The 27,292-nt window shown below is 60.7% G+C and overlaps 3 protein-coding genes across 4 annotated transcripts; 1 reads left to right on the forward strand and 2 right to left on the reverse strand.

The window, feature by feature from the left end:
* The first annotated feature begins 4,461 nt into the window (after positions 1 to 4,461).
* On the forward strand, positions 4,462 to 8,299 carry LOC138814484 (zinc finger and SCAN domain-containing protein 10-like). The gene is made up of 6 exons (XM_070003379.1): positions 4,462 to 4,888; positions 5,082 to 5,325; positions 5,476 to 5,552; positions 5,980 to 6,031; positions 6,621 to 7,198; positions 7,355 to 8,299. Exons 1-6 carry the CDS (start codon positions 4,493 to 4,495, stop codon positions 8,297 to 8,299), a joined length of 2,292 nt encoding a protein of 763 aa, XP_069859480.1. The 5' UTR covers positions 4,462 to 4,492.
* A 2,928-nt stretch (positions 8,300 to 11,227) lies between these two features.
* Positions 11,228 to 14,528, reverse strand: LOC138814607 (uncharacterized). Of its 2 annotated transcripts, XM_070003652.1 has the most exons (8): positions 14,398 to 14,528; positions 14,227 to 14,271; positions 13,668 to 13,685; positions 13,474 to 13,533; positions 12,854 to 13,093; positions 12,184 to 12,219; positions 11,987 to 12,049; positions 11,228 to 11,652 (listed from the first exon to the last, which is right to left on the reverse strand). In XM_070003652.1, the coding sequence occupies exons 2-8, from the start codon at positions 14,248 to 14,250 to the stop codon at positions 11,470 to 11,472; spliced, it is 624 nt and encodes a 207-aa protein (XP_069859753.1). In that variant the 5' UTR covers positions 14,251 to 14,271; positions 14,398 to 14,528; the 3' UTR covers positions 11,228 to 11,469. The 2 variants fall into 2 exon arrangements, with proteins under 2 accessions (XP_069859753.1, XP_069859755.1); XM_070003654.1 differs by having other exon boundaries at positions 14,227 to 14,528.
* Positions 14,529 to 14,880: 352 nt separating this feature from the next.
* On the reverse strand, positions 14,881 to 26,667 carry LOC138814606 (matrix metalloproteinase-25-like). The gene is made up of 10 exons (XM_070003651.1): positions 26,511 to 26,667; positions 26,204 to 26,336; positions 24,412 to 24,547; positions 24,048 to 24,331; positions 18,600 to 18,776; positions 18,439 to 18,523; positions 18,214 to 18,296; positions 17,401 to 17,553; positions 16,919 to 17,176; positions 14,881 to 16,717 (listed from the first exon to the last, which is right to left on the reverse strand). Exons 1-10 carry the CDS (start codon positions 26,631 to 26,633, stop codon positions 16,464 to 16,466), a joined length of 1,686 nt encoding a protein of 561 aa, XP_069859752.1. The 5' UTR covers positions 26,634 to 26,667; the 3' UTR covers positions 14,881 to 16,463.
* Positions 26,668 to 27,292: the final 625 nt, after the last annotated feature.

The raw sequence follows: 27,292 nt of genomic DNA on the forward strand, positions 1-27,292 counted from the left end.
CCCTGAGCACCTGCCCAGCCCTAGCCAGTGTTTACTTCATTTTTTAATTTCATATTTTTGAGATGGATCTCATTGGTTTTACTGAGGCTGACCTTAAAAGCCCTCAATCTTTCCGAATGAATGAATGAGTGAACGAATGAATGAAGGAATGGGACAAAGTACTGGTCCCCACGAGGAAGCCCGGACTTTCTCCCCGCAGGGGCCTGCCTTTCCCGCCTCCCTGCTACTTTTGGCTGTTCAGTCAAGGTAGTCTCTGCTTCTCTGTGTGTTCCCGGGAAAGGTGACAGGTCCGCGGTGGAGGCGCTGGACGTCCACGTTCACCTCACTCCTCGCGGCGAGGCTGTGGGCCAGCTCTTCCAGGCAGACACCGGCCACAAGGTTGGTCCCTTCCCCGGAGGCCGCCCCCTCCTCCCAGCCCGAGTCAGCTGGAGGCCGGCGAGTCCCTTTCCTCCCCGCTCCCAGATCCAAGCGCGAGGCGCGTCTCTCCTCCCGCCCCCCGGGGAGCAGAACTCAGCCTTGCCCTTCAGAGCTGCGCAGGGAAACACCGAGCAGCAGAGAAACGCGCCAGCCGTGGCCCCGCCCCGACAGGCCCCGCCCATAGATAAGCCACGCCCGTTCTGAAGGACACGCCCACCTGTGGCCACGCCCCGGGCGGGGATCCCTGGACGGTCCGCGCGCCCCGAGCCCGAGCCCGCGGCCTGAGCCTTTGGGCGCCTGCAAACTTGGGGCGCCCAGGGGCTCCCCGCGGCTGCTTAGGCCTTGTTGCGCAGGCGCCGTACTGGGCGCGGAGGACACAGAGACGGACGGGCGTCCGCATGGACGTCCAGAGAGGCCAACCCTGGACTGTAAAAAACAAACGCGGTGCGGGCGCCGCCCTCCCCGCCCTGCCCCGGGCTCGACCTCATTCCTAACACTTGGCCCGAGGGCGCTGGGGCCTCCGGGGTGGCGACACCCGGCCCAGCCTCGGCCGAGATCGGTCACGGGAGTGAACACCGACCCACCGCGGGGACTGTGCAGGGCAGCGTCAGCCCCAAAGAGCCCTAGCCGCTAGCCCCGGCGCAGGCGCGAGGTGCTCCGGCTGGGAGGGATCCTTAGACTTTCCCAAGCCAGCCCGTGACTGCGTTTGCCTTTGGCTCCGCCCTTTCCCCCCCACCCCATCCTAAACTGGGAGGTCAAGGGTTAAACTCTGGGCAGCCCCTTCAACACCTGAATGGGACTGGGGCCGGCCGCTTCCTGTTCCATTTCCCCCCCCAGTCCCTCTCCCGGCTGGCCAGGGCTGCCTGCGGCCCGGGTGCCCTCGGAGAACCCCCAAACGTCTCTGCCTCTGTCGTGGGGAGCTGAAGTGGTGAGTTGAAGGCCTTAGGGTTCAGGCTGGAAGGGAGAAGGGGGCGCCAGGCCTTGGTGGCGGGGAGGGGGTTGGGGGAGAGTTTGGGGAGAATGATGGTGGGTGTGAGGCGCTCAGGGCCAGTGGGATAGGTGGTCCTGTGGCCCTGGGGGGCATCAGGGTGAGTCCAGGGACCGCCTGTGACACCAGGGAAGGCAGGTGACACGCGGCCCTGGTGGACCAACCAGCCCCCACTCAGACAGAGAAGCTCGACTGACAAAGATGAGCGAGTGAGACCCCTGGAAGTGCGTCCTGGGAGAAAGGGACGTTTCTTTCCCTATCCCTGGCCGGAGCGTGTCACGTTGTCTGGCAGGGTCTCATGGCCGACATACTGCTCCCACCTCCAGCAGCTCCATTTCTCAGGGCTGCAGACTAAGCTAGTGAGAAGTTGGTGGCTTTCCTGCCCCACACCCCGCAGACCCCCTGCAGACACGCATGTTAATAGAGCTTTTGTCCTGGAAGGGGGGGGGCAGGGCCAGCCTATTTGCTTGAATTCTACCTATTGCAAACCTTTGGGGCTTGGGCCTCACCTGGTGTGGCTTTGCCTGTAGGCTGCAATTTGGGAATCTTGTGATTGCCTTTTTGTGCTGAGATATTCTGCCTCTTGTTAAGAAAGAAAGAAAAAAAATCTCTCCAGTCTGGGAGGAACTGTGATCCTCTGTTTTGCACATGTGGGTGTTCTAGAACTACATTTTCATCTTAGAGCAAAGCTTTGCTGCGCGAGGTTTGAATGTGAGTTAGGCACCCCTGGTTTTTGCTTGTTAGATTTTTATGATAATGATGATAATTTATCACCCATTCTGGGCCAGAATGAGGTGATTGGTGCTCTAGGTTTTTTGCACATGTAAGGTGCAAACACTGAAACAAAAGCCCATTTTCTTGAACATTTTTATCAAAGATCTTCTCCGCCCCAGACAATGTTACACGCTTCCTTCAGTTCCTAGGACTTCAAGGGAGGCACTGTTAGGCGAAAAAACAAGAGTAGGAGGCGCAAAATGAAGCCACGACCTCTGAGCTTTAGTGAGCATCGGAGAGGGGTGACACTCGTTCCCCGGTCAGATCAGGAAAGCGGGGCGCGCGTGAGTGGGGGGAAAGGGAGGAAGAGTTAAATGGGTCCCAACAAGAAGTGCTTGGTCCATGAGGGTTTCTAGTCATCTGCCCGGTGGACTTGGAAAGTGGTTTCCACCTTTTTGGGGAGGAGCGGGGCGGAAAGCTCCGGGAGCTTCTCCCAGGAATTCCAGCCTCTGGGCGCGGAGGGCGCCTCAGGCGCTGCCCTTGCTCCTTCCTTGCCACTGTGAAACCGCGGGGGTCACCGAGCGCTGGGCCGACCCTGACTAGTTTAAACCCGAGGCCAGGAGGACAAATAGCAGAATCCCGATTGTGGCTCAGCGATGGTAGGTGATGTGTTCTGGGGTTCCAGGAGGATGGGGGGTGGGGCGCATCTGCATTTAAAAGAGCAAAGGAGCTTCGCTCAAGGGCCCAAAATTTGGAGCAAGCTGGAGTCCCGGCTCAGCAGTAGAGCCAGCTTAGCCAGCGCAGTGGGATGGAGGTTGGTTGAATTCAAATCCCAGCTCTGCCCCAACCCCCACTCCCCAAAACTCACAGCCAGGTGGACCTCTCCCACCTCCGTCGCAGGGGCAGGGCTACCTTCTAGGGTGGGGTCCATGTCTGGACCCTGAAGCTTGGGGGGGGGGGTCCTCAGCTGCCCCCATGGCGAATAGCACCAGCCTAGGTACGCTCTGGGGCAAAGCACTGCCCTGCCCTGCACTGAGGGGGGCGGGGGAGTGAGCCTCAACCTCTCTTCCCATCCCCCTGCTTGAGATTCCCTTCGGGGGTGGGAGGGTGGGACCGGTTTGGAGAGATAACAAAAGTGAGAGGCTGCCCTGAGAAGCTTAGGCCGGCGGGGCGGGGTGGAGGTGGGGGAGCAGGGGGTGGGTGTTGGCTCTGGGGTGCGGAGCTTGTGAAGGCCCTGGGTTTGATCCTTAGCCTGGTGAAGAGGGAAAAAGCTTAAGCCTCCTGGGTGGTGCTCTGGGGATTAAATCAGCAGGACCAACTGGAGTCCTGGTGCTTGGTGCTGAGTGTAGGGCCATCCAGTCCTCTCTCCCCCAACTCCCCCCAAAATAAACAACCCTCCAATCTGAGTCGTGGAGCAAGAAAGTAGCTCTGCTGGCCTGGACTAGGAGATATGTACGTGCAAAGCAGTGCCCCCTAGTGGCTACTGGAAGACACTTTCCCTTGCTAGAGGATTGGGTGACTATCCCCAAAGGGGTGATACAATGCTTACAGTGAGATCCAGAATGTGAGAAGGAAAAAAGAAGAAAGGATTATCCGGGCGCGGGCAGCTCAGGCTTGTCATCCTAGCTGCTCTGGAGGCTGAGAGCTGAGCACTGCAGCTCTAAACCAGCTTGGACAGGAATGCGCATTTTTTGTCAGTCATGGGGCTTGAACTCTGGGCCTGGGCACTGTCCCTCAGCTCTTCAGCTCAAGACTAGCGCTCTACCACTTGAGCCACAGCACCACTTCCAGTTCTCTGGTGGTTTATTGGAGATAAGAATCTCACAGACTCTCCTGCCCAGGCTGGCTTTGAACAGTGATCCTCAGATCTCAGCCTTCTGAGTAGCTAGGATGACAGTCGTGAGCCACCAGATCTCCCTCAACTTTGCCTTTTATCTGCTGGAGGGTTTGATCTCTTTCCGTCTCTTTGTCTCGCTGTCTTCTGAGACATAGCCTTTCCCTCAATCTTACCATAAAGCTGGGGCTCTCCATCCTCTTTTCACCTCCGTTTCTCAGCCTCCCCAGTGTTGGGATTACAGGCTTGAACCACCATGTCCCCTCGTGACAAGTTTCTTGGGTTCCCTGGGCCTCCATTTTCCTACGAAGAGTCCACTAAATGCCCACCGCTGGGGAAAACTAGCCACACTGGCTGTCTTCCTGCAGATCGCCGCGACGGCCAGCAGGGGCCGCGCTGGTCCCATCTGACACCTGGAAAAAGATCCTAACCCGAGGTCTTCTGTCTCACAGGTGTGGCCGCTGAAGAAAGGGCTGTGCCTTAGCAGGTATCCATAGGAGGTGTCACCTCCCTCCCCGCCCCCACCGAAGGCAGGCAGGATGCTCGCAGAGCCGGTGCCTGCTACCCCAGAGCAAGAGCAATTCCGGGCTATCAAGCTGGAGGACGAGGAGGCTGCTGACCAGGAGAGTCACGGGCGGCCGGAGGCCAGGCCTCGGCCCGAGGTGGCCCACCAGCTCTTCAGATGCTTCCAGTACCAGGAAGACATGGGGCCCCGGGCGTCCCTGAGCCGCCTGCGGGAGCTGTGCTGCCACTGGCTGCAGCCATCTCTGCACACCAAGAAGCAGATCCTGGAGCTGCTGGTGCTGGAGCAGTTTCTCAGTGTGCTGCCCCCGCACCTGCTGGGCCGTCTGCAAGGCCAGTGCCTCAGGGACGGCGAGGAGGTGGTGCTGCTGCTGGAGGGCGTGTCCCGGGACACCGGCCACGTGGGGCCACTGGTGAGAGACACGCGTGCGGGAACGCTGCCCAGCAGGAAGGGGGCGGGGTGGGGGACCTGGGACTGACCACCCAAAGAAGAGATCGCTGAAAACCCCGCTTTCTCTCCCATTCACCCCCTTTTGCCCCCCTGCTCCACTCGGCTACGCTCCTCTCCGGGAGTCAGTGCCTGCTAAGATGGCTGTGTGTCCACAGGATTTTAGTTTCAGCTCTATCAAGAACTGCCCTCTGGAGGAACAGGGGGGGCCTGCCCAGGTCACCAGCCACAGCCCCAAAAAAGAAGCGCCCCCCGAAGAGCCCTCCGTGCCTTGCCCAGCGAGCGAACCGTCCCCGTCTCAGCCTGGGCCTGTGGAGCCTGCGGAATGGAGGCCCGCTCCAAGCTCCAAGCCACCACTCAGCCCCGGGCCGCAGAGGACGCTCTTCACCCTGCATGAAAACAGTGAGAGAAGCTGGGGGTGGGGGAGCCGGGCTTGGTGGGAAGAAGCTGGTGGCTTCATGGCTCTGGGTGATGGGCACCGCCGTCTGGTGGCCACTTAATAACAGTACTACCTACTAATAGCAATTTCTTCTTCCCCCACAATGCGGTCAGCGCCCCAGGATCACTCGTGGCCAGAGGAGAACTCTCGAGATAAGGAGATGGCAGCTAAAGAGCTGGCAGCGGTGCTGGTGAGCTGAGCGGATCCCTCACCCCAGACCCTTGTATTTATTTTTTGTCCGTCATGGGGCTTGAACTCTGGGCCTGGGCGCTGTCCCTCAGCTCTTCAGCTCAAGGCGAGCACTCTTCCACTTGAGCCACAGGGTCACTTCTGGTTTTCTGGTGGTTTATTGGAGATAAGAGTCTCATGGGACATTCCTGCCCAGGCTGGCTTTGAACCCTGATCCTCAGATCTCAGCCTCCTGAGTAGCTAGGATTCCAGGCGTGAGCCACCAGTCCCTAGCATCCCAGGCCCTTTTGAAACATGAAACAGTTCTCTACTCTGGTGTGGTAGCCACCCATGTGTTCACTAACTGCATCTTGGAAAGAGCTTTGTTGCCCGCAGATCACAGCGCCCATTCCTCTCTCACTTGGTGGGGGTCTTTGCTTTTGTTATAGGAGACCTTGTCTTTTGAGGATGCCCCAGAGAAGAAGAGTGTGTACCCTCATGGTAAGCAGTCCTTCCCTCCTGTCATAGTGGCCAAGGGCTTTGCCTGCAGCCCCAGACACAGCATCTGTGTGTGTGTGAGAGAGACAGAGACAGACAGAGAACCGGGGTTTGAACTCAGGGTCGCCCACATTCTCCCTTGGCTTTTTTGCTCAAGGCTGGTGTTCTACCACTTGAGCCACACCTACTTCCAACGTTTTGCGGGTAAATTGGGGTAGGAGTCTCTCCAATGGGGTTGTCCAAGCTTGCTTTGCAGCATGATCCTCAGCTCTCAGCCTCCAGAGATTGGACATGGGCAGGGTCCTGGGTGTCTTTTCTCTTCCAGACTTCTCAGGTTTGGTGGATTCCCGAGAGGTTTTGGAAGAGGGTGATTTCCCCTTTTTAACTGTGTGTATGGGTATGGGGGGAGGTGGTCCCGGGGCTTGAACTCGGCCTCACAGTCCCACGTGGCTATTTTCGCCCTCAAGGCCAAAGCACACTTTTCCACTTTACATTTCTGGCTCTTTAGAATAGTTAACTGGAGAGGAGTCTCTCGGAAGGTTCTCTCTGAGCTGGCTTGGAACCACGATCCCCCTGTTTGCTTCTTTCCCAGAATTCATAAGCCGAATTACAGACAGCGAGGACTTTAAACAAGCAGAGCCCAAAGGAGCTGCCTGGCCCCCGATCTTCTCAGCAGAGTCCCCCGCAGACAGCGCGGTGGTGGGCGGGGAGCCTCTCCCCGCGAGGCCGGAGCCAGAGCCGGAGCCGGAGCCGCGCGCCCGGGGCAGCGCAGGCGCAGACGGGGCCGCGGGCCGCGGGGGCCGCAGGGCCGGGGCCGCCAAAGCCGCCGAGCACTTCCTGTGCACCGAGTGCGGGGCGAGCTTCCCCAAGCTGTCCCGCCTGGAGGCGCACCAGCTGAACTCGCACCCGGGCCACCGCTCGTTCGCCTGCCCGCACTGCGCCAAGACCTTCGGCCGCAGCTCCATCCTCAAGCTGCACCTGCGCACGCACACGGACGAGCGCCCGCACGCCTGCCACCTGTGCGGCCACCGCTTCCGCCAGAGCTCGCACCTGACCAAGCACGTGCTCACGCACTCGGCCGAGCCCCACTTCCGCTGCGCCGAGTGCGACCAGGGCTTCCAGCGCCGCTCCAGCCTGGTGCAGCACCTCCTGGCGCATGCCCAGGACCCCGCGCATGCTCAGAACCCGGCGCCCGCCCGGGACCCAGCGCATGCTCAGAACCCGGCGCCCGCCCCGGACCCCGCGCATGCTCAGGACCCGGTGCCCGCCCAGGACTCTGCGCATGCTCAGGACCCGGAGCCCGCCCTGGACTCCACGCATGCTCAGGACCCCAAGCCCGAGCCGGAGGCCCGGCCGCCTGTCTTCCTGTGCTCGCGCTGCGGGCAGACCTTCCAGCGGCGCTCCAGCCTCAAGCGGCACCTGCGGATCCACGGCGCGGACGGGGCGGGGGACGCGGCGGCGGCCGGGGCCGGCGCGGGCCGCGAGAGCCGGCCGTACAAGTGCGCCGACTGCGGCAAGGCCTTCCGGCGCGGCGAGCACCTGGTCACGCACTGGCGCGTGCACACGGGCGAGCGGCCGTTCTCCTGCCGCGCGTGCGGCCGCAGCTTCACGCAGAGCTCGCAGCTGGCCAGCCACCAGCAGGTGCACTCGGGCGAGCGGCCCCACGCGTGTCCGCAGTGCGGGAAGCGCTTCCTGCGCCGCGCCGGCCTGGCCCGCCACCTGCTCACGCACGGCGGGCCCCGGCCGCACCGCTGCGGCCAGTGCGGCAAGACCTTCACCCAGCCCCAGGATCTGACCCGCCACGTGCGCAGCCACACCGGGGAGAAGCCGTGCCGCTGCAGCCAGTGCGGGGAGGGCTTCAGCCAGAACGCGCACCTCACCCGCCACCAGCGCATCCACACCGGGGAGAAGCCGCACGCCTGCGACACCTGCGGCCACCGCTTCCGCAACAGCTCCAACCTGGCCCGCCACCGCCGCAGCCACACCGGCGAGCGGCCCTACGCCTGCCCCACCTGCGGCCGCAGCTTCCGGCGCAACGCGCACCTGCAGCGCCACCTGGTCACGCACACGGGCGCGGGGCCCGAGGTCGAGGCCCCCCAGGAGTGCCCCGAGTGCGGCAAGAGCTTCAGCCGCAGCTGCAACCTGCTGCGCCACCTGCTGGTGCACTCGGGCGCACGGCCCTACGCATGCGCGCAGTGCGGCCGCAGCTTCAGCCGCAACTCGCACCTGCTGCGCCACCTGCGCACGCATGCGCGGGAGACACTGTACTAGTGGCCGCCGCCCCCCACCCCCCACCCCCGGGGTCCCTGCGCTGCACCTGCCTCTCTTTCCCCACCACCCCCGGAGTCACATCCAACCCCGGCCTCTCTTCCTTCCTGGCCTGTGAAATGTATTTCAAATGCCCAAAGTAAAATAGCCTTCTTGAGACCTGCCCTTGCTTCCTTTGGCTATGGAGTCCATTCTCAGCTGCACCACAGAGCCCATCCCACGGCCGGCCGGCGCCCTCCCCACCAGGACAAGGCAGGTCTCTATTTCACACATCTCCCCACATCCTTTGTGTAGTCCCAGCTATTCAGGAGGTAGAGGTGGAGGATTTGGGTTTGAGGTCAGCCCCGCCTGACAAAGTTAGTGCAAGACCATGCAAACAAACTAAGCTGCATGCTGGTGGCTCACGCCTGTGATCCTAGCTACTCAGCACAGATCAAAACCAGCCCAGGCCGGAAAGTCCATGAGACTCATCTCCAGTTAACCACCAGAAACCCAGAAGTGGTGCTGTGGCTCAAAGAGGTCGAGGGCTAGCCCTGAACAAAAAAGCTCAGGGACAGCACCTAGGCCTTGAGTTCAAGCCCCATTACTGACCAAAAAAAGAAAGAGAGGAAGGAAGGAAGAAAACAAACTGAGCTAGATGCCAGTGTCTCACACCTGCCAGCTCAGTTTTTAAAAGACACTGAAAACAACCGGGTGCCAGTAACTCAGGTCTTTTATGCTACCTACTCAGGAGGATGAGATCTGAGAAGTGTGTGGCTCAAAAGCAATCTGGGCAGATTCTTATCTGCAGTCAGCCAGCAAAATGGCTCCGGTGGTACAGCTCCAACCTTGATTGAAAAAGCTAAGGGACCATATCTGGACCCAGTTCTAGCCCCAGTACCTGCACAGGCATGTGTGTGTGCACATGCACACATGCACACACACAAAACACTAAAAGCAAAAGGACTGAGGGCAAGGCAATAAAGCACTTGTGGCTTCCTCCAAAACCAGTAAAATGTAATAGAATGCTAAATCCCAGGTTCTGATTATGGATCCTTTTGTTGTGGAACATTGGAAACCATCTTACCTGGAAATGGCAGGTGAGCAGCACCTGCTAGCTGGCCCAGTACAGCTGTTGTGAAGACTCTTAACCACAATCCTCTTACCCACAGCTACTGAACTTTTGTTTTACTCTTCAGTGTTTCTCACCACATAACCTCTGATGCTCCATTACTATAAGTCAGGTGACTTCTCATAAAATAAAATTAAAAAAAAACAAGTAATGGGGGGGAGGGGGGGAAATCCCAGCCTTCCGTGCATGCTCTCTTCCTGTTTTTAGTTGGCTGCTTTTCAAGCACAACTTGAAATGTGATCATCTGACACATTAGGGCAAACTCCAGCTGGGGTTCACCTAGGGGTAAGTACAGAGTCTGCTTTTTCTTTTCAGTGCTGAGGATAAAGCCACTTGCTAGGCACAAACCATACCCCTGAGCTGCCCTCCAAGCAGGCTGATAGAAATAAATGCCTCTGGAGTTCCAAGGGAGGGTCAACGCTGTGGGGGCCCAGGGAGGGTTGCAGTGCAACACTTACAAGAACAAATAAATCTCATAAAAGGAAGAAAACCCCAGTGAGAAAGGATTAGTCAACCTAGAGGGGAAGGTTGAGAGGTGAGGACTGGCCTCAGGGTTTACAGCTTTATCTGGACGGTGGTGCCTGCCTGGAATCCCAGTTACCCTCAACACACAGTTTCAAAAAGAAAAAAAAGGCTAGGGTTGGGGCTCAAGTACTTTAGTGCTTTCCTACCATGTGAAAGGTCTTTTGTTCAACCATTTGGCACCAGAAAAAGAGTTAAAATAAGGGCCGGGTGCTGGTGTCTCACCCCTGTAATCCTAGGCTACTCAGTAGGCTAAGATCTGAGGGTCATGGTTCAAAGCCAGCCCAGTCAGGAGATTCTCTCTTTTTTTTTTTTTTTTGGTGGGTCATGGGGCTTGAACTCTGGGCCTGGGCGCTGTCCCTCAGTTCTACCACTTGAGCCACAGTGCCACTTCCAGTTTTCTGGTGGTTTATTGGAGATAAGAGTCTCATGGACTTTCCTGCCTTGGCTGGCTTTGATCTCATCCTCCTGAATAGCTAGAATTATAGGTGTGAGCCTCCAGCACTTGGCTCTCAGCACCCAGGCCCAGAGTTCAAGCCCCACGACCAACAACAACAACAACAAAAAGAATAACTGGGCTACCAAGGGGGTCATTGTTGTACTATAACTCTGCACACTGTCGCTGATAACGGCTAACAGTGACAAACATGGCTGGGCCCAGGGAAAACCTCTGCTCCCTGTGGTCTCACACGGGAGAGGAAGTTGGTTGGTGACTCACACACACACAAAAAATGTCTCTAATCTCTGAAGCTTCCTGGACAGCCACACAGCCAGGCCCCACCCACCCACCCGGGGAGGAGAGGCTCTGCTCTGAGGGGGGGGGGGGTATGAGGCAACACCTCTGGAATGCTCCCTAGTCTGGTTCCTGGTCCTCCTCCTGCCTGCACCTCATGCCAGGTCCTGGGGCCCCAGCACCCCCAAGTGCACACGGATCTCAGCAGTTGCTAAAAGGCTGTTGCAGGAAGAGAGGCCTCGGGCCCTTGGCATCTGGGGGGTGGGGGCTAGGGAAATGATTTGAGAAGATAGGCCCAGGAGTTTCTGTGTGAGGAACAGGAAGACAGCGCACCCCTGTAGTCCCAGCTACCAGGGAGCATGAGGACTGTGCTGCCCCAGGACAGCACCTGCCAGGCGAAATCCCGCAGTCCTCCCCACAAGCCCTGCATTAGGCCCTAGTGGAGCCGATGAGGCTCATCCGGCCTCATTCACAGGCAGACGCGCAGACGCCATCTGACCCACAGGCAGCTCCTGTGACCCCTGGTCTTCTGCCTGTTAGGACACTGGAGGCTTGAGACCAGACATTTGATTCTTTCAACGCAACTTTTATTAAAGGCATAGAATGAGAGCATCGAGCCAGACTTACAGAAGGAAACAGGGGGGTCTTAACGGCCTGGGCAGTGGAGGCTGGGCACCAGAAGCTGTTGGGGGAGGGATGCATGCACGGTCAGGTAAAATAAACATGGAGTCTGGGCAGGGCGGTGCTCATTGCAAGACGGGAGGATTTCATGCGCCGGGCACCGAGGCCTGGGCCCACGTGGCATTCCTAGCTCCTCGAGAAGAGATTTTTCAGGCTCTGGAACAAACGCTGGATGGCGTCCCACACGGCATGGGCGGCGTTGCTCACCTTGTCCCTTAACCAGGTCAGTGCCTCCACGATCTTCTGGTACACCGTCTGCAGCATCTCCTTGAGACTTTTCACCATGCTGTCCCAAAAGTCGGACTGGATCTGATGGGAGAGAATCACAAGGTTCCAGGGCCTGTCCCCTGGCACGCCGCCTTTGATTTCTTGCCATTGCTAAGGACCAGATCCCTGGGCCCCCTGGACTTTCCTCAGTGTGAGGACACCTGGATCTCCCGTCTCCCCGGGCCTCCACCCTCCCCCGCCCCGCCCCGCCCCGCCCCGCCCCTGCCACAAATGGAAACTGACACATCTGCAGCCTCTGTCTAATGGGAGGGACACAAGAGCAAGTCCATCTTTTCCCCCAAAGCCACCCCTCACCCAAATCTGGAGAGACTGAGGGTGAGGACATACAACCCGGGCAGATGGCAAACACACCTACCCGGTGAGTTATTTTTTCGTAGACTTGTCGGACAGCAATAAAGAATTTCTGGAACGCTACTTTCTGTGAAGAGACGCTGAGTTGGAGACCCCAGGCCTGGCCCGTCCCCCTCCCGGGTCTCAGGTGAGCTGGGGAAACTTCCTCAGCATCACAGAGACCCAGGACTCCCCCCCAACACACCTGGGGAACAGTCTTACCGCTTTGCTCTTAAAGGTATGTATGGGGTCATCTATCTGTGGAAGAAACGAGGGCACTTAGGGACTGTGTGGCCTTCTTCCGCCACCCCCAGAGACTCTATGACATCTACCACCAAACACAGGAATTGCAAGGAGGAAGAATGTGCTAGGCCAGGCCTGCTCCAGACAGAAGCCCACAGCCACGCTGCCTCTTAGCCTTGCGAAGGCCATGCGGGTGAAGTTGATCTCTGATGTTCATGAACTTGTGTGACAGCCAAGGAAGGAATGTGGTAGATACCGAGTTTAAGACCAGGTCGCAAAGAAAATCGAAAAAGCAAAAACAATCCACTCTGGTGAGAGGCATAGCTCAAGTGGTAGAGCACCTGCCTAGCAAGTGGTTCAAGCCCCACAACCACACTACTAGAGATATACAAGTAATTACACAGAAGCATATTTATAACTTAGCCAAAACGTTAGGTTTTGTAACTCTCAAAGAAGGAGGAATTCTTTATGTGTTCTGGTCTGTTTGGTGGTTCTTAGCCGTGCTGGAATTTGAACTCAGGAAAGTTACTCAAAAGTTACAAAAAAGTTACTCAACCATTTCTACATGCTAGGCCAGGCTGTTGCGAGTCCTCCAGGGAGGAGGGGGATCTGGGGGTCCTGCCCGGTGCTCACGGGGACAGAGCCTTACCTTGCTCTCATAGGCGTCCTGGGGGTTTGGAGCCTGGGAATCCTTGTCCACAGAGGAAGAGTCCACAGAGGAGTCCACAGCGGAGTCCACAGCGGAGGAGTCCACAGAGGAGGAGTCCACAGAGGAGGAGTCCACAGAGGAGGAGTCCACAGAGGAGGAGTCCACAGAGGAGGAGTCGGAGCCAGGGCACAGTTTGTGATATAACTCCCGCCTCACGTCACAGGGGAGAGGAGCGCCGTCCTGGGGAAGATGGTGGCCGGTCAGGGTCTGGATGCTCAGGGTGTGTGTATAAGCCCAGGACTGACCCCAGCAGGACTGCCCGGCCTCTCTAGGAGTCCTGGAAACAGGAAAGACCTCCGGGCTTTGCCCAGGGGCCCCGCCCGCCAATCCCCTCCCTGGCTTAGATCACAATGGTTTGAAATGTGTGCTCATGAGCTGGGCTGTGTCCAGCACACCTGCCTAGAGGAGGCCAGGGCTCGGGCACCAGCCAGGCAGCCTAGCCCCAGCCCTCCACCCTCCATCCTATGCCAACTGTGCCCAGGCCTGTCCTGGGACCAGAAGGAAAAAGGGGCAAGGGAAAGAGGCGAGGGAGGGCTATTCTAGCAGCCTTGGTGACTCACTTGGCTGTCGCTTGCCCAGACCAAATCCAGGGCTTCCACCAGGCTTACGCCCAGTGTATCCTGCGGGAGAGAAGAGTTCAGGGCTGCCTGGTGCCACTGTGGCCTCCAGGGGAATCCCGAGCGCCTGGAGCCCCGCTCCCCTCATGTGGGCACCTCCCCTAAGCCGGGCACCTCGGTCCTGGGACTAAACTCACCTGTAACTCTGACAGCGCCTATTGAGGGAAAAAAACCACTTTGTTCAATCCGGTCTCCAGTTCCTGCCTGTCCTCCGCTTTCTACATTTGCCCCTAACTTGCTCCAGCAGGGAGCCGAGGATCCCCTCTCTCTCCACACCCATTTCCCTCAGGGGCACAGAGCTAGGGGCTGCAGGGGACGTGGGCAGTGTGAGGGATGAGCACACCTGCAAGACCCCCCAGTCCCCCCCAGATGCAGATGCGGAGAGACTAGGTGCACCCCAGGGAAGGTGGGGCGGCCTTTCTGTCCACGCCTTGCAAGCTGAGGATAGTGGTCATGGAGGCCTCTGTGTAAACACCCCCTAGGCCCCCAGGACTTTCTGGCCAGAAGTTCCTCAGCATCCCAGATTGAGATCCCCCCAAGATACTCCCCCTCCCAACTCCCCCCCAGCACACACTCCCTCCCCCCACCCCCACCCCAGGTGCCAGGGGCTCCCGCATGTAGCCAGAGCTTCTCAGGAGTCTCCTCGGGGTCATGGTTCAAAGCCAGCCTGGATGGGGAAGTGCAGCTCTCACTCACCTTGTTCAACTTGGAGTAGCACATGGCGGCTCAGGGTCCAGGGGCCTGGTGGGAAGGAACAGGTGAGGGGAAAAGCAACTCAGAGGAATTCCCCGCCAGACCTCCCACCCTCGGGCTCTGCCCAGCTGGTCCTGCGCCTCAGGCTCTGTCCAGGGCCCTGCCACCACACACCCAGCCCTGTCCTGCGGCCAGGGGTGTAACCCTTGCTGAAATGGTCAACTTCTGTCCAGTCCTTCTAGCTCAAAGGCCAGCAATGTCTGCTCAAGAGGAGGACCCAGGCTGCCCTAAAGTAGAAGAGGAGGAGGGAGGAGCAAGGGAGGGGAGCACCGCATCTACATCCTTCCCCGGGCAGGGCCAATGGCTGCCAGGGAGACAAGAGTGGAAACCGAAAGGGAAAGTGAGGGGCAAGGCCAGCCTTACCTCCCCCCTTCTTCCAAGCCTGGATGGGGTCCAGAGCTATTTCCAGGACTGCCCAGGGCAGGGGTGGCAGGGGGAGGGTTCAGCCTGGGGACGGTGTGTGACTAACCCCTCAGCTCAGCGGAGGTGGGGTGAGCAAGGGTCAGACTCTCAGGTGTCTGCAGGAGGCAGAATCCACCGGGAGAGTGGCCAGCTCCCGGGCAGCAGCTGAGCTCAGAGGCAGCTGGAGCTGCGGTCACGGGGTGGGCACCCCCAGGTCTGCAGGGGCCAGGAGGGGCTGTAGAGACCCCAATACAATCATTCCACACCATGCTTTCAGACTTTGTTTTTCTTTCTTATTTCTGTTTATTTCTCCTGCAGAACTATCAGAAGAACAAGCAACCTGTGGGCCAGGCACGTGGTCTGTAATCCCAGCTTCTCTTTTTTTTTTTTTTTTTTTTTTTTTGTCGGTCGTGGGGCTTGAACTCTGGGCCTGGGCGCTGTCCCTCAGCTCTTCAGCTCAAGGCAAGCGCTCTACCACTGGAGCTACAGCGCCACTTCCGGTTTTCTGGTGGTTTATTGGAGATAGGAGTCTCACGGTCTCTCCTGCCCGGGCTGGCTTTGAACCGCGATCCTCAGATCTCAGCCTCCTGAGTAGCTAGGATTACAGGCGTGAGCCACCAGCACCCGGCCCCAGCTTCTCTCTTTTTTTTTTTTTTTTTTGGTCCAGTCGTGGGGCCTGAACTCTGGGCCTGGGCGCTGTCCCTCAGCTCTTCAGCTCAGGCAGCACTCTACCACTCGAGCCACAGCACCACTTCCGGCTTTTTTCTTTTTGCTTATGTGGTGCTGAGGAATCGAACCCAGGGCCTCATGCATGCAAGGCAAGCACTCTACCACTGAGCCACCTTCCCAGCCCCAATCCCAGCTTCTCAAGGGACTGAGACCTGAGGGTCGCAGGGGACAGCCAGCCCAGTCGGGAAGTCTAGGAGGCTCTTTACCCCCAATGAACCACCAGACAGCTGGAAGTGGGGCTGCGGCTCGAGTGGGAGAGCACCCGCCTTGAGCAAAAGCTCAGGGACAGCGCCCAGGCCCTGAGTTCAAGCCCCAGGACTGGCAAAAAGAAAAGATGTTACAAGAGTCCTTTTTGTCTCTTTGTGTTCGGAACACAAGTTCGTTATCAGACATATGAATTGCAAATCATCATCCCCACGCTGAGGTTTGTCTTGCAAATCATCATCCCCAGCTGAGGTTTGTCTAACCTTGGTGGTGGGGTGCTCTTTCCAGGTTTATCTCTCTGGTCTCTCCCCCCCCCATCATCCCCGGGCCCGGGGGGGGGGGGGGCATCCCTCCCCACCGGCGGCTCAGGAGCGCTCGCAAGGAGGAGAGGCGATGGCCAGCCATGTTTATTGTCTTCGGTGGCAGGCTGGGTTTCCCCTCCGGTTCTCGGAGGGGGGCTGGGGAGGTGCGGGGGTCCTTGGGGGCTCGGAGGGTCAGGTGGCGGTGGTGGCGGCGGGGGACGCGAGCCTCCCGCCGTGCTGGTCCGGGGCAGTTTCCTCCAGGCTGCCCGGCCGGGAGACGGCGCGGTCAGCCGCGGGGCGGCTGGAGGGGCCGCGGCCGGGCAGGACCGGGCCCGGGCCCACGCCCTCCCGTGCGCGGCGCCCACGCGGGCCGCGCGCGCCCCCTGGCGGCGACGCCGGCCCCTCAGAGCGTCCCGTCCCGTCCGGTCGGGTCCGGGCTGCAGGAATCCGCCAGCCCGGTGTCCTCGGGGCTCCCGCGGTGGGACAGACGACGGGGCTCGCCGGCACCTCGCGCCGTCCCGGCGCCCGGGGGCCCCGCTCGGCTCAGTCGCGGGCGGCGGCGGCGCCCCGCGCCAGCAGGGGCAGCAGGGGCAGCAGGAGGGCGGCGCGCGGGGCCGGGGCCCGGCTCAGCTCGCACCGACAGTCGCAGCCGCCGGGCCTGGGCGTGGCCTTGGGGGGCCTCGGGGCGGGGCAGTCCAGCCACGCGGGGCCCAGGGGCTGCGGGGCGTCCGGCTCCGACTTGACGCTGCCCTTCGGGAAGCGCCAGAAGTAGAGGCCCTTGAAGAAGTAGGTGTCCCCTGTGGGGAGGCGCCGTGAGGGGCCGGCCCGGCGCCCCGACGTGCGCCCGCGCCCGCTTCCCGCGCGCCCCGACGTGCCCGCGCGGCCCCGGATCCTCCCCGCGCCCCGACGTGCGCCCCCGCCCGCTGCCCCGCGCCCCGACGTGCCCGCGCGGCCCCGGATCCTCCCCGCGCCCCGACGTGCGCCCCCCGCGCCCCCACCTGCGTTGCCAACCGTGACGTCGTCCGGCGCGGGCGGCGCGCCCTTCCACAGGCCCAGGTCGCGCGGGTACCCGGGGTCGGGGCGCGCCGCCTCCTCGTCGTAGCGCCAGTAGCGGCGGTCGCGGATCACGTAGGTCTTCCCGTTGAGCGGCCAGGAGAAGGCGGCGTCCGCCTCCAGCCCGGCCGGCAGCCCGAGCTCCGCCAGCGGCCGCGCCGCGCCCTCCAGCTGCCGGTCCCGGAACACCCAGAACTGGGGGCCTGCGGGGCGCGGGGAGCCGTCCTGCGCGGGCCCGGGGAAGGCCGCCGGGCCCCGACCCCCCCTCCCCCGCCCCGCCCCGCGCGCGCCCCCGCCGCCCCGGACCCCCGCCGCCCCGGACCCCCGCCGCCCCGGGCCCTCGCCCTGTGCGCGCCCCCGCCGCCCCGGGCCCCCGCCACGCGCGCCCCCGCCGCCCCGGACCCCCAACGCTCGCGCGCCTGCTCACCGCTGAAGAGGAGGATGCGGCCGTCCCGGGCCCGCTCGTAGGCCGCCTGCACCGCGCGCACGTGGGCCGGCAGCCCCTCCCAGAAGCGGTGCAGCCTCGCGGGCCGGGGCGACACCAGCTGTCCCGACGGCTGCAGGCGCCAGAACCAGGGGCCTGCGGGGGGACGGGGCGGGGGCCACGTGGGCGAGGGGTCTGCCTGCAAACCGGGGGGCTGCGCAGACCTGGGGTGAGCAGCATGCGGCCTGCTAAGACCTGGAGTGTGCATGTGTGTGCACGCGAGTGCAGGCCTCGAACCCAGGGCCTGGGCGCTCGCCTTGAGCTTTTGTGCTCAAGGCTAGCTCTCTACCGCTTCAGCGGGTTTTCTGGTGGTTAATAAGAGCCTCAGGGACTTTCCTGCCCAGGCTGGCTTGGGTTTTCTGGTGGTTAATAAGAGCCTCAGGGACTTTCCTGCCCAGGCTGGCTTTGAACGGCGATCCTCAGATCTCAGCCTCCAGAGTCAGGATGACAGGCGTGAGCCACCAGCCCCACTTTCTTTTAAAAAAAAAAACAAAAAACAACAGGCCTGGCACCGGTGCAGGAGAGTCCGAGAGACTCTTATCTCCAATGAACCACCAGAAAACCAGAAGTGGTGCTGTGGCTCAAGTGGAAGAGCACTCACCTTGAGCTGAAGGGCCAGAGTTCAAGCCCCATGACCAAAACAAAACAAGCAAACAAAAAGTTCCACTGCCAGGAAACCCTGCAGCCCGCGTGGGCCTCCTGAAGAGGGTCAGAAGCTAAGCATGGGATGCGGGGGGCATGACCCAAGAGCCTCACCTTTGAAGAAGAAGATCTCCCCACGGATGTTGGCAATGGCGTCGAAATTACCTTCACAGCGATCAGGAACGGGTGTGGAGGGGCTGGGGAGGAAGGGGAGTGAGCTGGGGCCTGGGCTCCCCCATTTCTGACCTTAGGCCACAGCCCTGAGGGCAGCGTTCAGCCTCTGGGGGACACTGAGGTAGGAACAGGTCACTCAAGATGGCCCAACCCCTGGGCACTCACCTGTCCGGGGGCAGGGCCGGGGGCGGGGCTGGGGGCCCCAGGGGCTTCCTGGTGGGCCTGTCATACGGGGTGTTCGATGCTCTCCCTGTGGGCAGTGAGGTAGGCAGGGGTGGGCTCCCGGGCCCCCACCCGGCCTGTCCGCATGTCCCCGCTCCTCTTACCATAGAGCTGCGTCAGGCCGTCGCGGTCATCTTGGGACAGGCGGTACTTCTCGGGGTCGCCCACCGGGCCCTGATAGAAAGGCCTCATAATGGAGTTGGGTGCGGAGGAATGGCCCAGGCCCAGGGCATGGCCGAACTCGTGGACCGCCACAGCAAACAGGTCGATTCCATCATCGTCTGGGGAAGGAGGGGACAGGGGGCTGAGATAAAGGTGCCCCTCACCAGGGAAGGAGACCTGGGGGCTGGGCTGGTGACCCGCAGGAAGCCTTGGGGCTGGGCAGACGGTCATTCCTGCCTTCCTTCATCCATGCAGCAATGTCTGTCTGTCCTCCATCTTCAGGATTAAACCCAGGACCTAGGCTTGCTTGGCAAACACTACCGCTTGAGCCATGTCCCCAGCCCTCTTGTTAATACTGCGTCCCCTAATTTCCCATGGGCTGATCTGGAACTCCGGATTCTCCCACCTCTGCCTCCCCAGTAGCTGAGATTACAGGTGTGCACCACTGCACAGGTCCCAGTCAGCAGATTTGAGTAGCCTTGTTTGGCAGTGCGACACTGGAGCCCAAGACTAAAGAGACCCACGGGAGGGCAGAAGAGAGGTGTGTGTATACAGTAAGGCCTTTTCCCACGGGGAGGAAGCCTGCAGACACTACTATTTTCAGGGGGGATGAGGCAGGAACTCAGGGTGCCTGTAGTTCTCTCCAGAGTCCCAGCCCTTGCCGCCTTCCCTCCTCTCAGCTTTAGTCTGTACTATTTTTCCCCGTCCTGTGGTCCACATCTCCAGAGACTCAATTCCCTCCCCATGTCTGTCTGGGGTCTCTACCCTGCCCCACACTGGCCTTCTGCCTGACTCTTCCCAGCACTTGGGGCTCCCCCCCCCACCCGCCCGCAGGCACTCTCAGACCACAGCCTGCTGCTACCTCTGCATTCAGAGATCAGCTGTGGCCTCTTCCCACACCGCAGGCCTCCCCGGGGATCCAGCCCCAGCCAGGACCAGAGCCTCTTCCTGCCAATCAATCGACCCCTCCAGCAGGGAGAGGCCCCGCCCCAAAGACACTGAGGAGAGCTGGACAAGCCCCAGCGGATGTTGATCTAATTCGTGGAAATCTCTAGCCAGGGTCAGTGACACTGAAAGAGATTATTGGAAGTGATGGAGTCCATTGACTTTTGAGACTGGGGGCATGGTTCAATGGTAGAACTTTTAGCAAGCAGGAGGCCCTGAATTCAGACTCAGGTGCCCCTACCAAAAAACAAAGAAACTAGAAAAAGGAAAGAAAAGCAACTTGCCCTCAGCCCAGACGAACAGAATGTAAAGAATAGCAAACACTCCATGGGCTGGGAAGGTGGCTCAGCGGTAGAGTGCATGCCTTGCAAGCATGAGGCCCTGGGTTCGATTCCTCAGCACCACATACACAGAAAAAGCCGGAAGTGGCGCTGTGGCTGCAGTGGTAGAGCGCTAGTCTTGAGCTGAAGAGCTGAGGGACAGCGCCCAGACCCAGAGTTCAGGCCCCATGACCGGCAAAAAAAAAAAAAAAAAAAAAAAAAAGAATAGCAAACACTCCAAACTTCTGCCTCCTCTTCTCCCTTTTACAGAGGGGGAAACTGAGGTACAGAAAGGGTGAGGGTGGGGGCAGAGCCAGGGATGCCACTGCGCAGTGTCCTCGGGTGTGCTGCTCAAATGCAGGGAAGGGATGAACTTCCGCACTGGCTCTACATCTTATGATGCTCTGTATCCAGCGTGCGTGCCCGCCTGTGTGCCAGTACTGGAGTTTGAGCTCAGGGCCTGGGCTCTGTCCCTTTTCTCATCAAGCGTGGCGTGTTAACAGGTGAGCCACACCTCCACTTCTGGCTTTTTGGTGGTTAATTGGAGATAGAAGTTTCACACTTTCCTGCCTGGGCTGACATTGAACCACGATCCTCAGACTTTAGCCTCTTGAGTAGCTAGGATGACAGGCGTGAGCCACCGGCTCACCAGCCACCGCCTGGACCGGCGCCCGCCTGGTCTCTGTATACTTTTTCTGAGAGATCAGAGGATGTTGTCTCCATCATGCGGATCTCCTCTCATTTTCCTTTCTCGCCTTGACTTTCTTTGGTCGCAGGGAGCTTCCGGGCTAGGTCCCCTTCCTGAATCCTTCTTATGCAGTGAAGCTGGAGGAAATCACACCACTGTGCAGCTCCAGCCTGGTAGGCAGTGTGAAAGCACCCTCTTCAATCCTCTCAAAAATCACTGTCCTGGGATAGGCGGGAAACACCTTAGCCTGTTCAGATCCACGGTCTCTGCTAGGACTCAGCCTTAGTCCCGCCTTTGGGTGGCAGATGCCGACACTTGCACCCTGTTTCATCAGCGCACAGTCATGCTGGCTTCTAGTGCATATGGGGGGCGGACAGTTTCACTCTCCCACGACTGTCTCCTGCCTCTTGTCCTGTGGGAGGACCTTGCTTCAACTCAGCTCCTCCCAGCAGTCCCTGCATCCATGCACCCGGGCCACACCCCTTTCTTCCTATTGGCCCATCCCAACTCCACTTAGAGATGCTCTCCGGACCTGGTACCCAGGGCTCCCCAGCCACACCCCTGTCCGCCTGCCCTCTGCAGCCAAGTTCCCCAGTGAGCTGAACTCAGTCTCCTCTCCTCCTCTTGGGTTGGACCCCCTGGGAGTTGGAGTCCTTCCCCATCTACACAGCCTGCAGCCACAAAAGGGTCACTTGGAGCGAGTGCCAGTGGCTTGCATCTGTAATCTTCGCTCCTGAGGGAGGCTGAGATCTGAGGAGGTTGGTTCAAGGCCAGTCCTGGTGGGAAAGTCCATGAGACTCTTCTCTCCAATTAACCACCAAAAAGCCAGGAATGGAGGTGTGGCTCAAGTGTTGGAGAAAAATAAGGGACAGAGCCCAGGCCCTGAGTCAAACCCCTGGACCTGCAAAAAAAAAAAAAAAAAGGAAAGGTCACTTGTTCCCGGATGGCCATGTCCAGGCCGGGTAACTTACTGGACTTGTTTGTGTGCTGACCACTTCCTCCTTCGCTCCTGTCTCATCCCCCTCAGCCTGTCCCTTCACCTCCGTTAACCCCCTCCCTGCTGCTGCCCACCCCTCAGCCCGGGGCTCTCCAAGGCTCTGAACTTGACCTTCATTTTTTCTGCTTTCTTCCTGGTGACCTTCCCAACCCTCCAGAATCCTCCAATGTGCCGGCAGGCCCAGCCCCCACAGCGCTGGCGGCGGAGAGATCACCACGGGGCCCATGAAGAGCCCGCAAACCACACTGCTGCCAGGAACGCCTCTTCCCATTTCTCAGGTGAGAAAACAGTGCACTGAGGGTGAGGAACTTGTTCACATTAGAAATGGAGGAACCCCAAGTGGCGGCAGAATACACCGGCTTGGACTTAGGGGTGGCTCAGCGGTCGCACTTTGAGGCCCTGTGCCATCCCCAGTACTGCGGATCAATACGGAAGCCTGCCTGGCCGCCTGCTCCCGCAGGACACAGCCCTGTCATGGCGCCGCCTGTCCCTGGCTGCCAATCCCCGTCTCGGCGCCAGCCCTGGCTGCCCCTTCCCCACGCAGGCGCCCTCAGCAGCCTGCAGCTCATGACTGATCCACAGGCCCGGGGAGAGCGACCCCCCCACATGCGTGCACACACGCATGCACACGTGTGCCTGCTGCGGAACTCCATGGGACCAGGCTGCTCTCCGGCTGAGACCACAACCTCACCCAGCTTCTCACCCTCGCCTGCTTCTCTTTCCCCTGAGAACCTGCTTGCATAACCATTTCCACGAGGAGCTCTCCGCTTCTGGGGAACCCAGCCCAGGATGGAGGAGTCCAAGTTGTGGTGGGAGACAGGCCATGCTGCGGGGGCTCACGCCTGTCACGCTGGCCGCTCAGGAGGCTGAGATCTGAGGATCACGGGTGGAGGCCAGCCCTGACTGACAAATCCATGAAACTCTTTCCTTCGACAAACCACCAAAGCTGGAGTGGGGCTCGGGTTCAAGTAGAGGGGAACCAGCCTCAATCACAAAAGTGAAGGGACAGCACCCAGGCCCGGAGTGGAAGCCCTTGTACCCACGCGCACACACACACACACACACTCACACACACGGAACATCCAAGCACTGTGAACACTTGCCCTGCCCGGCACCTTGGCCCCCTGCCTCTCCCCACACCTCCCCTGCGCCAGGGCTACTTCCAGAATGCATCACCACTGGACAGCTCCCGTCGCTAGCTTTCAGATTCCCGTTGGCCAAACCCTGCCACTGGCTTTCCCCTGCCGTACAGCCTTGCTCTCCTCTGCACTGCCCCGCCCCCGCCCCCCGCCACGCCTCAGACTTCCAGGGTCACATCTCCCTTTGGTGGCTCCACTTGGCTCCTCACTGTGCGCCCTGTGCATTCCAAGGCGGGACCTTGTCCATGTGGCCTAGGCTGCGTGTGTGTGTGTGTGTGTGTGTGTGTGTGTGTGTGTGTGTGTGTCTTGCCCAGGCTCTGTGTGTGTGTGTGTGTGTGTGTGTGTGTGTGTGTGTGTCTTGCCCTGTAATCCAGGCTGGCCTGACGCTCTCAGTCCTGTTGCTCCCCAGTGCTGGGACAGCAGGCGTATAGCACCATGCCTGGCACACACACGCACCCAGAATGAACCGACACCGAGCCAGCGCGTCCCAGCGCGTCCTGTGGGAACGCACCGGCTGCGGACTGACTTCCGCTGCCACCTCAGGCTGCTGCGTCACCGCGTGTGTAGTAAGTCACCGCCAGTCCCCTTCCGCCTCAGCTGTTTTTTTGTTTGTTTTTGTTTTTGTTCCTGGGGCTGGAACTGAGGGTCTGGGTGCTGTCCCTGAGCTCTTTTTTTTTTTTTTTTTTTTTTTTTGCGCAAGGCTGGTACTATATGACTTGAGCCACAGCTCCTCTTCTGGCTTTCCAGTGGTTAAATGGAGAGAAGAGTCTCACAGCCTTCCCTACCCGGGCTGGCTTTGAACTGCACTCCTTAGACTGCATAGCTAGGATTATAGGCTTGAGTCACCAGTGCTGGTCCTGCTCCAACTCTGCGAGCTGGGCTGACTTACAGGGAGGTGACAGAGAGGTTGTGTGGACGCTGCGAGCGAGCCACCAGCCCAGCTCACACACAGCTGGGCACCCAGCCGGCCTCTGTGATGCTTAATTTGTGAATTTGGCGATGCCCAAGAGTTTGGTCAAATACAAACCCAGCTGTTGCTGCAGTATACTGCGGATTTGATTGACATCCGCTCTAAGGAACTTAATCAGCCAAATGTGGGTGAGCTTCAGTCCAATCAGTTCAACCTCTGACCTTTCTCCCCAAACTGGCTTTGAACTTCCATCCTCAGATATCAACCTCCCCAGCAGCTGGGATTACAGGCGTGAGTCACCAGGGCCTTGTATGCTCCATGAATTTCAGCTTAGTTCTCCAGGACAGACTGAGCTGGGGAGAGGGTTTCTTGGGACATGGGAGACTTTTACCTTTTGATCCAAAAGTCCAGGTCTCCTCGTCGTCGAAGTGGGTGTCCCCAGAAATGGGGTGCTCCCCAGGGAAGAAGGCGTGGGCCAGTGTGCCACCCTGCCCGTCAAAGGGATAGCTGTCCTGGTGGTAGGCCCGAGTAAAGTCGATGAGGATGTCGGGCTCCTGGGAAGCGACCTCCTGGAACGTGAGGCTGGACTCGACTCCCCAGACGTCCAGGGCGTTTTTCATGAGGTAGCGCACAGCGTCCGCGCTCAGCCCCGAGCTCTGCGGGAAGGACTGCACCCTGGGGAGAGGACACAGGGAGCGCAGGGCTGGGAGAGGAGGCCACGCCACCCGGCCGGGGAGGGGGACACCGGGACAGACCTCCACGTCAGGGCCCGCTTCTTCCACATGCTCCCGCTGAGCGCATAGCGGCGGCGGCGTCTCACCAGCCCCGCAGACCCCAGGACATCGGGCAGCGAGCAGCGAGGCTTCTGCATGGCAGCTATGGTCTCTGGGTCTGTGGGAGACAATGGAGGGTGTGAGCCAATCCTTGGGCTTGAACTCAGGGCCTGGGCGCTGTCCCTCAGCTCTTCAGCTCAAGGCCAGGGCTCTGCCACTTGAGCCACAGCGCCACTTCTGGTTTTCTGGTGGTTTACTGAAGAGTCTCACAGACTTTCCTGCCCAGGCTGGCTTTGAACCAGTCCTCAGATCTCAGCCTCCTGAGTAGCTAGGATGACAGGCGTGAGCCATCCGCGGCCGGGCTACCACCTAACTTTCTACTCAGAGAGCCCGAGGCTTAGAGAAGCTAAGACATTTGCCAAAGGCTCCACAGCCTACATTTGAACCTCGGCATCTCCGGAAGACATTCATGCCACACGATTTCCACTGACCCTGGTGGGCAGCGCCCTGTGTGACTCTGGGTGGACTGGGAATTCCTGGGTGCTCAGAGCTGAAAGCCAGGCTTCGTACCCCACCAGCAGACCCTCTAGAAAGGAGGCTGGGGGAAGGCAAGGTGTCCTCCTTTGGGGCTCCTGTCCCCCTCCATCAGGCCAATGAAATTCCCAGTGGGAAGGCGGGGTGGGCGGGTCAGTGGGTGGCCGGTGTTGGGCCTCTTGGGTGAGGGCTGCCTGGAATTCCCTTTTCTAGTGGGGCACCATTTCAGCCGCCACCTCATCTTCAAATTAAGGTCAAACCACACTGGTTGAAGCGGCAGGATGTAATGCCAAGGCTCTGTTCAGGCTGCCCGTTCACAGAGCAAACAGCACACAACCAAATCTTGCCTCGCAGCTAGCCAGATCCTTCTCCCCCACCTTTAACTCCACAGAAGAGGCCTCAGATCTACCTCCAAAATCCACACTGAATCCACACCTCACCCCTACTCCAGCCTACCACCCTCCCCTCCCCCAGTGCTACCACCACCTCCTGCCGGTCCTGCCCACTGCCTGCCCTCTCTGCTCCACCAGCAACTGTGTAAAACAGAAAATCAGAGCCGGAACAGCAGCAGGTACCTGCAATCCCAGCCACTCAGGGAGGCCGAGACAGGGGGACCCCAAGTTTGAGAGACCAAGATAGACAACATCAGGACAGCACTCAGCACTAACTGACATCATTTTGCACACGGATCTGCTGTCTGTCTCCCTCACACAGTAAGTGCCGTAAGAGGGGTGGACACACATCAGCTTTGTCCGCCACTGTAGCCAGAAACCTGAGATGGCCTGGCACCCCAGAGATTCGCTAGAAAGGTTGTTTTAAGATGAAGGCTGGCGAGCCTCCAGGGCAGGACCAGGCCTCAGATGGGCGTCCTCCCAGCTCCTGGGACCCAGTCACATGCTGAGATTTAACTTTGGCTGGAGCAGGTGCCGCTGGCTCACGCCTGTCATCCCACCTGCCCAGGAGGCTGGGATCTGAGAACCTCAGTTCGAAGCCAGCCTGGACAAGAAAGCCAGGAGACACACTGATCGCCAGTGAACCACGGAAGAGCTGGAAGTGGAGCTGTGGCTCAAGGGGTCGAGGGCTAGCCTGGAGGGGGAAAGCTGAGGACCAGCACCAGGCCCTGAGTTCGAGTCTCAGAACCGTGAGTGCGTGCACGCTCCCCCACACACGCACGCACGCACACACGCACGCACACACGCACACCACTGCTGGGTCATGGTCAAGCAGGCGGGACACCTACCCAGCGAGCCGGTCTCGGGCAGCCCCGCGAACCTCTGCATGAGCCTCAGGGCGTCGTGCAGCCGGGCGGCGCTGCGCAGCTGGGCCTGGCCGGGGTCCGGGGCCGGCAGGTAGCCGTAGCGCGTCAGCCAGTCCTGGGCCGTCAGAGGGGGCGCGTGGAGCGGGCGGTGTGTCGGGGGAGAGGCCGGGGCTCCCCCTCCCCGGCCGCGCGCTCCCGCGGGGTCCGCGCCCGGCAGGTGCCCGGCCCCCCGCCCCCCGCCCGCTCGGCCCGCGCCCCCGCGCCCCCCGCGCCCGCGCCCCGCGCTCACCACGCCCAGGCTCACGTCCTGCGCCGCGGGGTCCGGGGCGCGCGCGGGCGGCGGCCGCAGCAGCAGCAGCAGCGCCAGCAGCCGCAGAGCCCGCGGGGACCCCGGCGCCCGCCGCCGCCGCATGGCGCTCGGGCCGGGCTGGGGTGTGGGGACGACGGAGGGCGCAGCCAGGAGGGGCCGGGGCCGGGTCGGTGCTTCGCGGCCCGCGGGCGGACGGCGGGGTGCGGAGCGCGGCGGGGCGCGGCGGGGAAGTGGCCGGACCTTCGACGTGCGGCGGGCGGGCGGGCGGGGCGGGGCGGGGCGGGCGCACGGGCCGCCCCGCGGGCACCGGGGCCGGGGTCCCCTCCCCGGAGAGCGGGCGCCGGGGCGGACGCCTGGGGCGGGGCCGGACGCCCCGAGCTCCCCCGCCCCAAGTTTCTCTTCCCGGATCCCGGCGCGGGGCTCCCTTCTGCGTGCCCGGGGCGCACGGCCGCCCCGCCCGCCCGCCCCCTCCGCGTCCCCCTCCCTCCCCCTCCCTCTTCCTCGTCCTCCCCTCCCCCTCCGCGTCCTCCTCCCCGGACCCCGCCGGGCCGGTAGCCGCAGCGCCGGGGGACTTCCGGGCAGCGGGAGGCCGGGAAGGAAGCCCCGGGTCCCCGGCCCGGATCCTGTGGCCCCCGGCCCCGGCCGCGGCGTCTCCGGACCCCGCTGGGGGGGGGGGGCGCCGGCATTCAGAGCCGAGGCCGGAGCGGGGGACGCGGGTGGCCAGAGCGGGGCCGGGCGGGCGGGGCCCGAGGACCCGCGGT

Source organism: Dipodomys merriami, unplaced genomic scaffold (genome assembly GCF_024711535.1).
Source record: "Dipodomys merriami isolate MVZ:Mamm:240054 unplaced genomic scaffold, mDipMer1.0.p SCAF_60, whole genome shotgun sequence".
Taxonomy (NCBI): Eukaryota; Metazoa; Chordata; class Mammalia; order Rodentia; family Heteromyidae; genus Dipodomys; species Dipodomys merriami.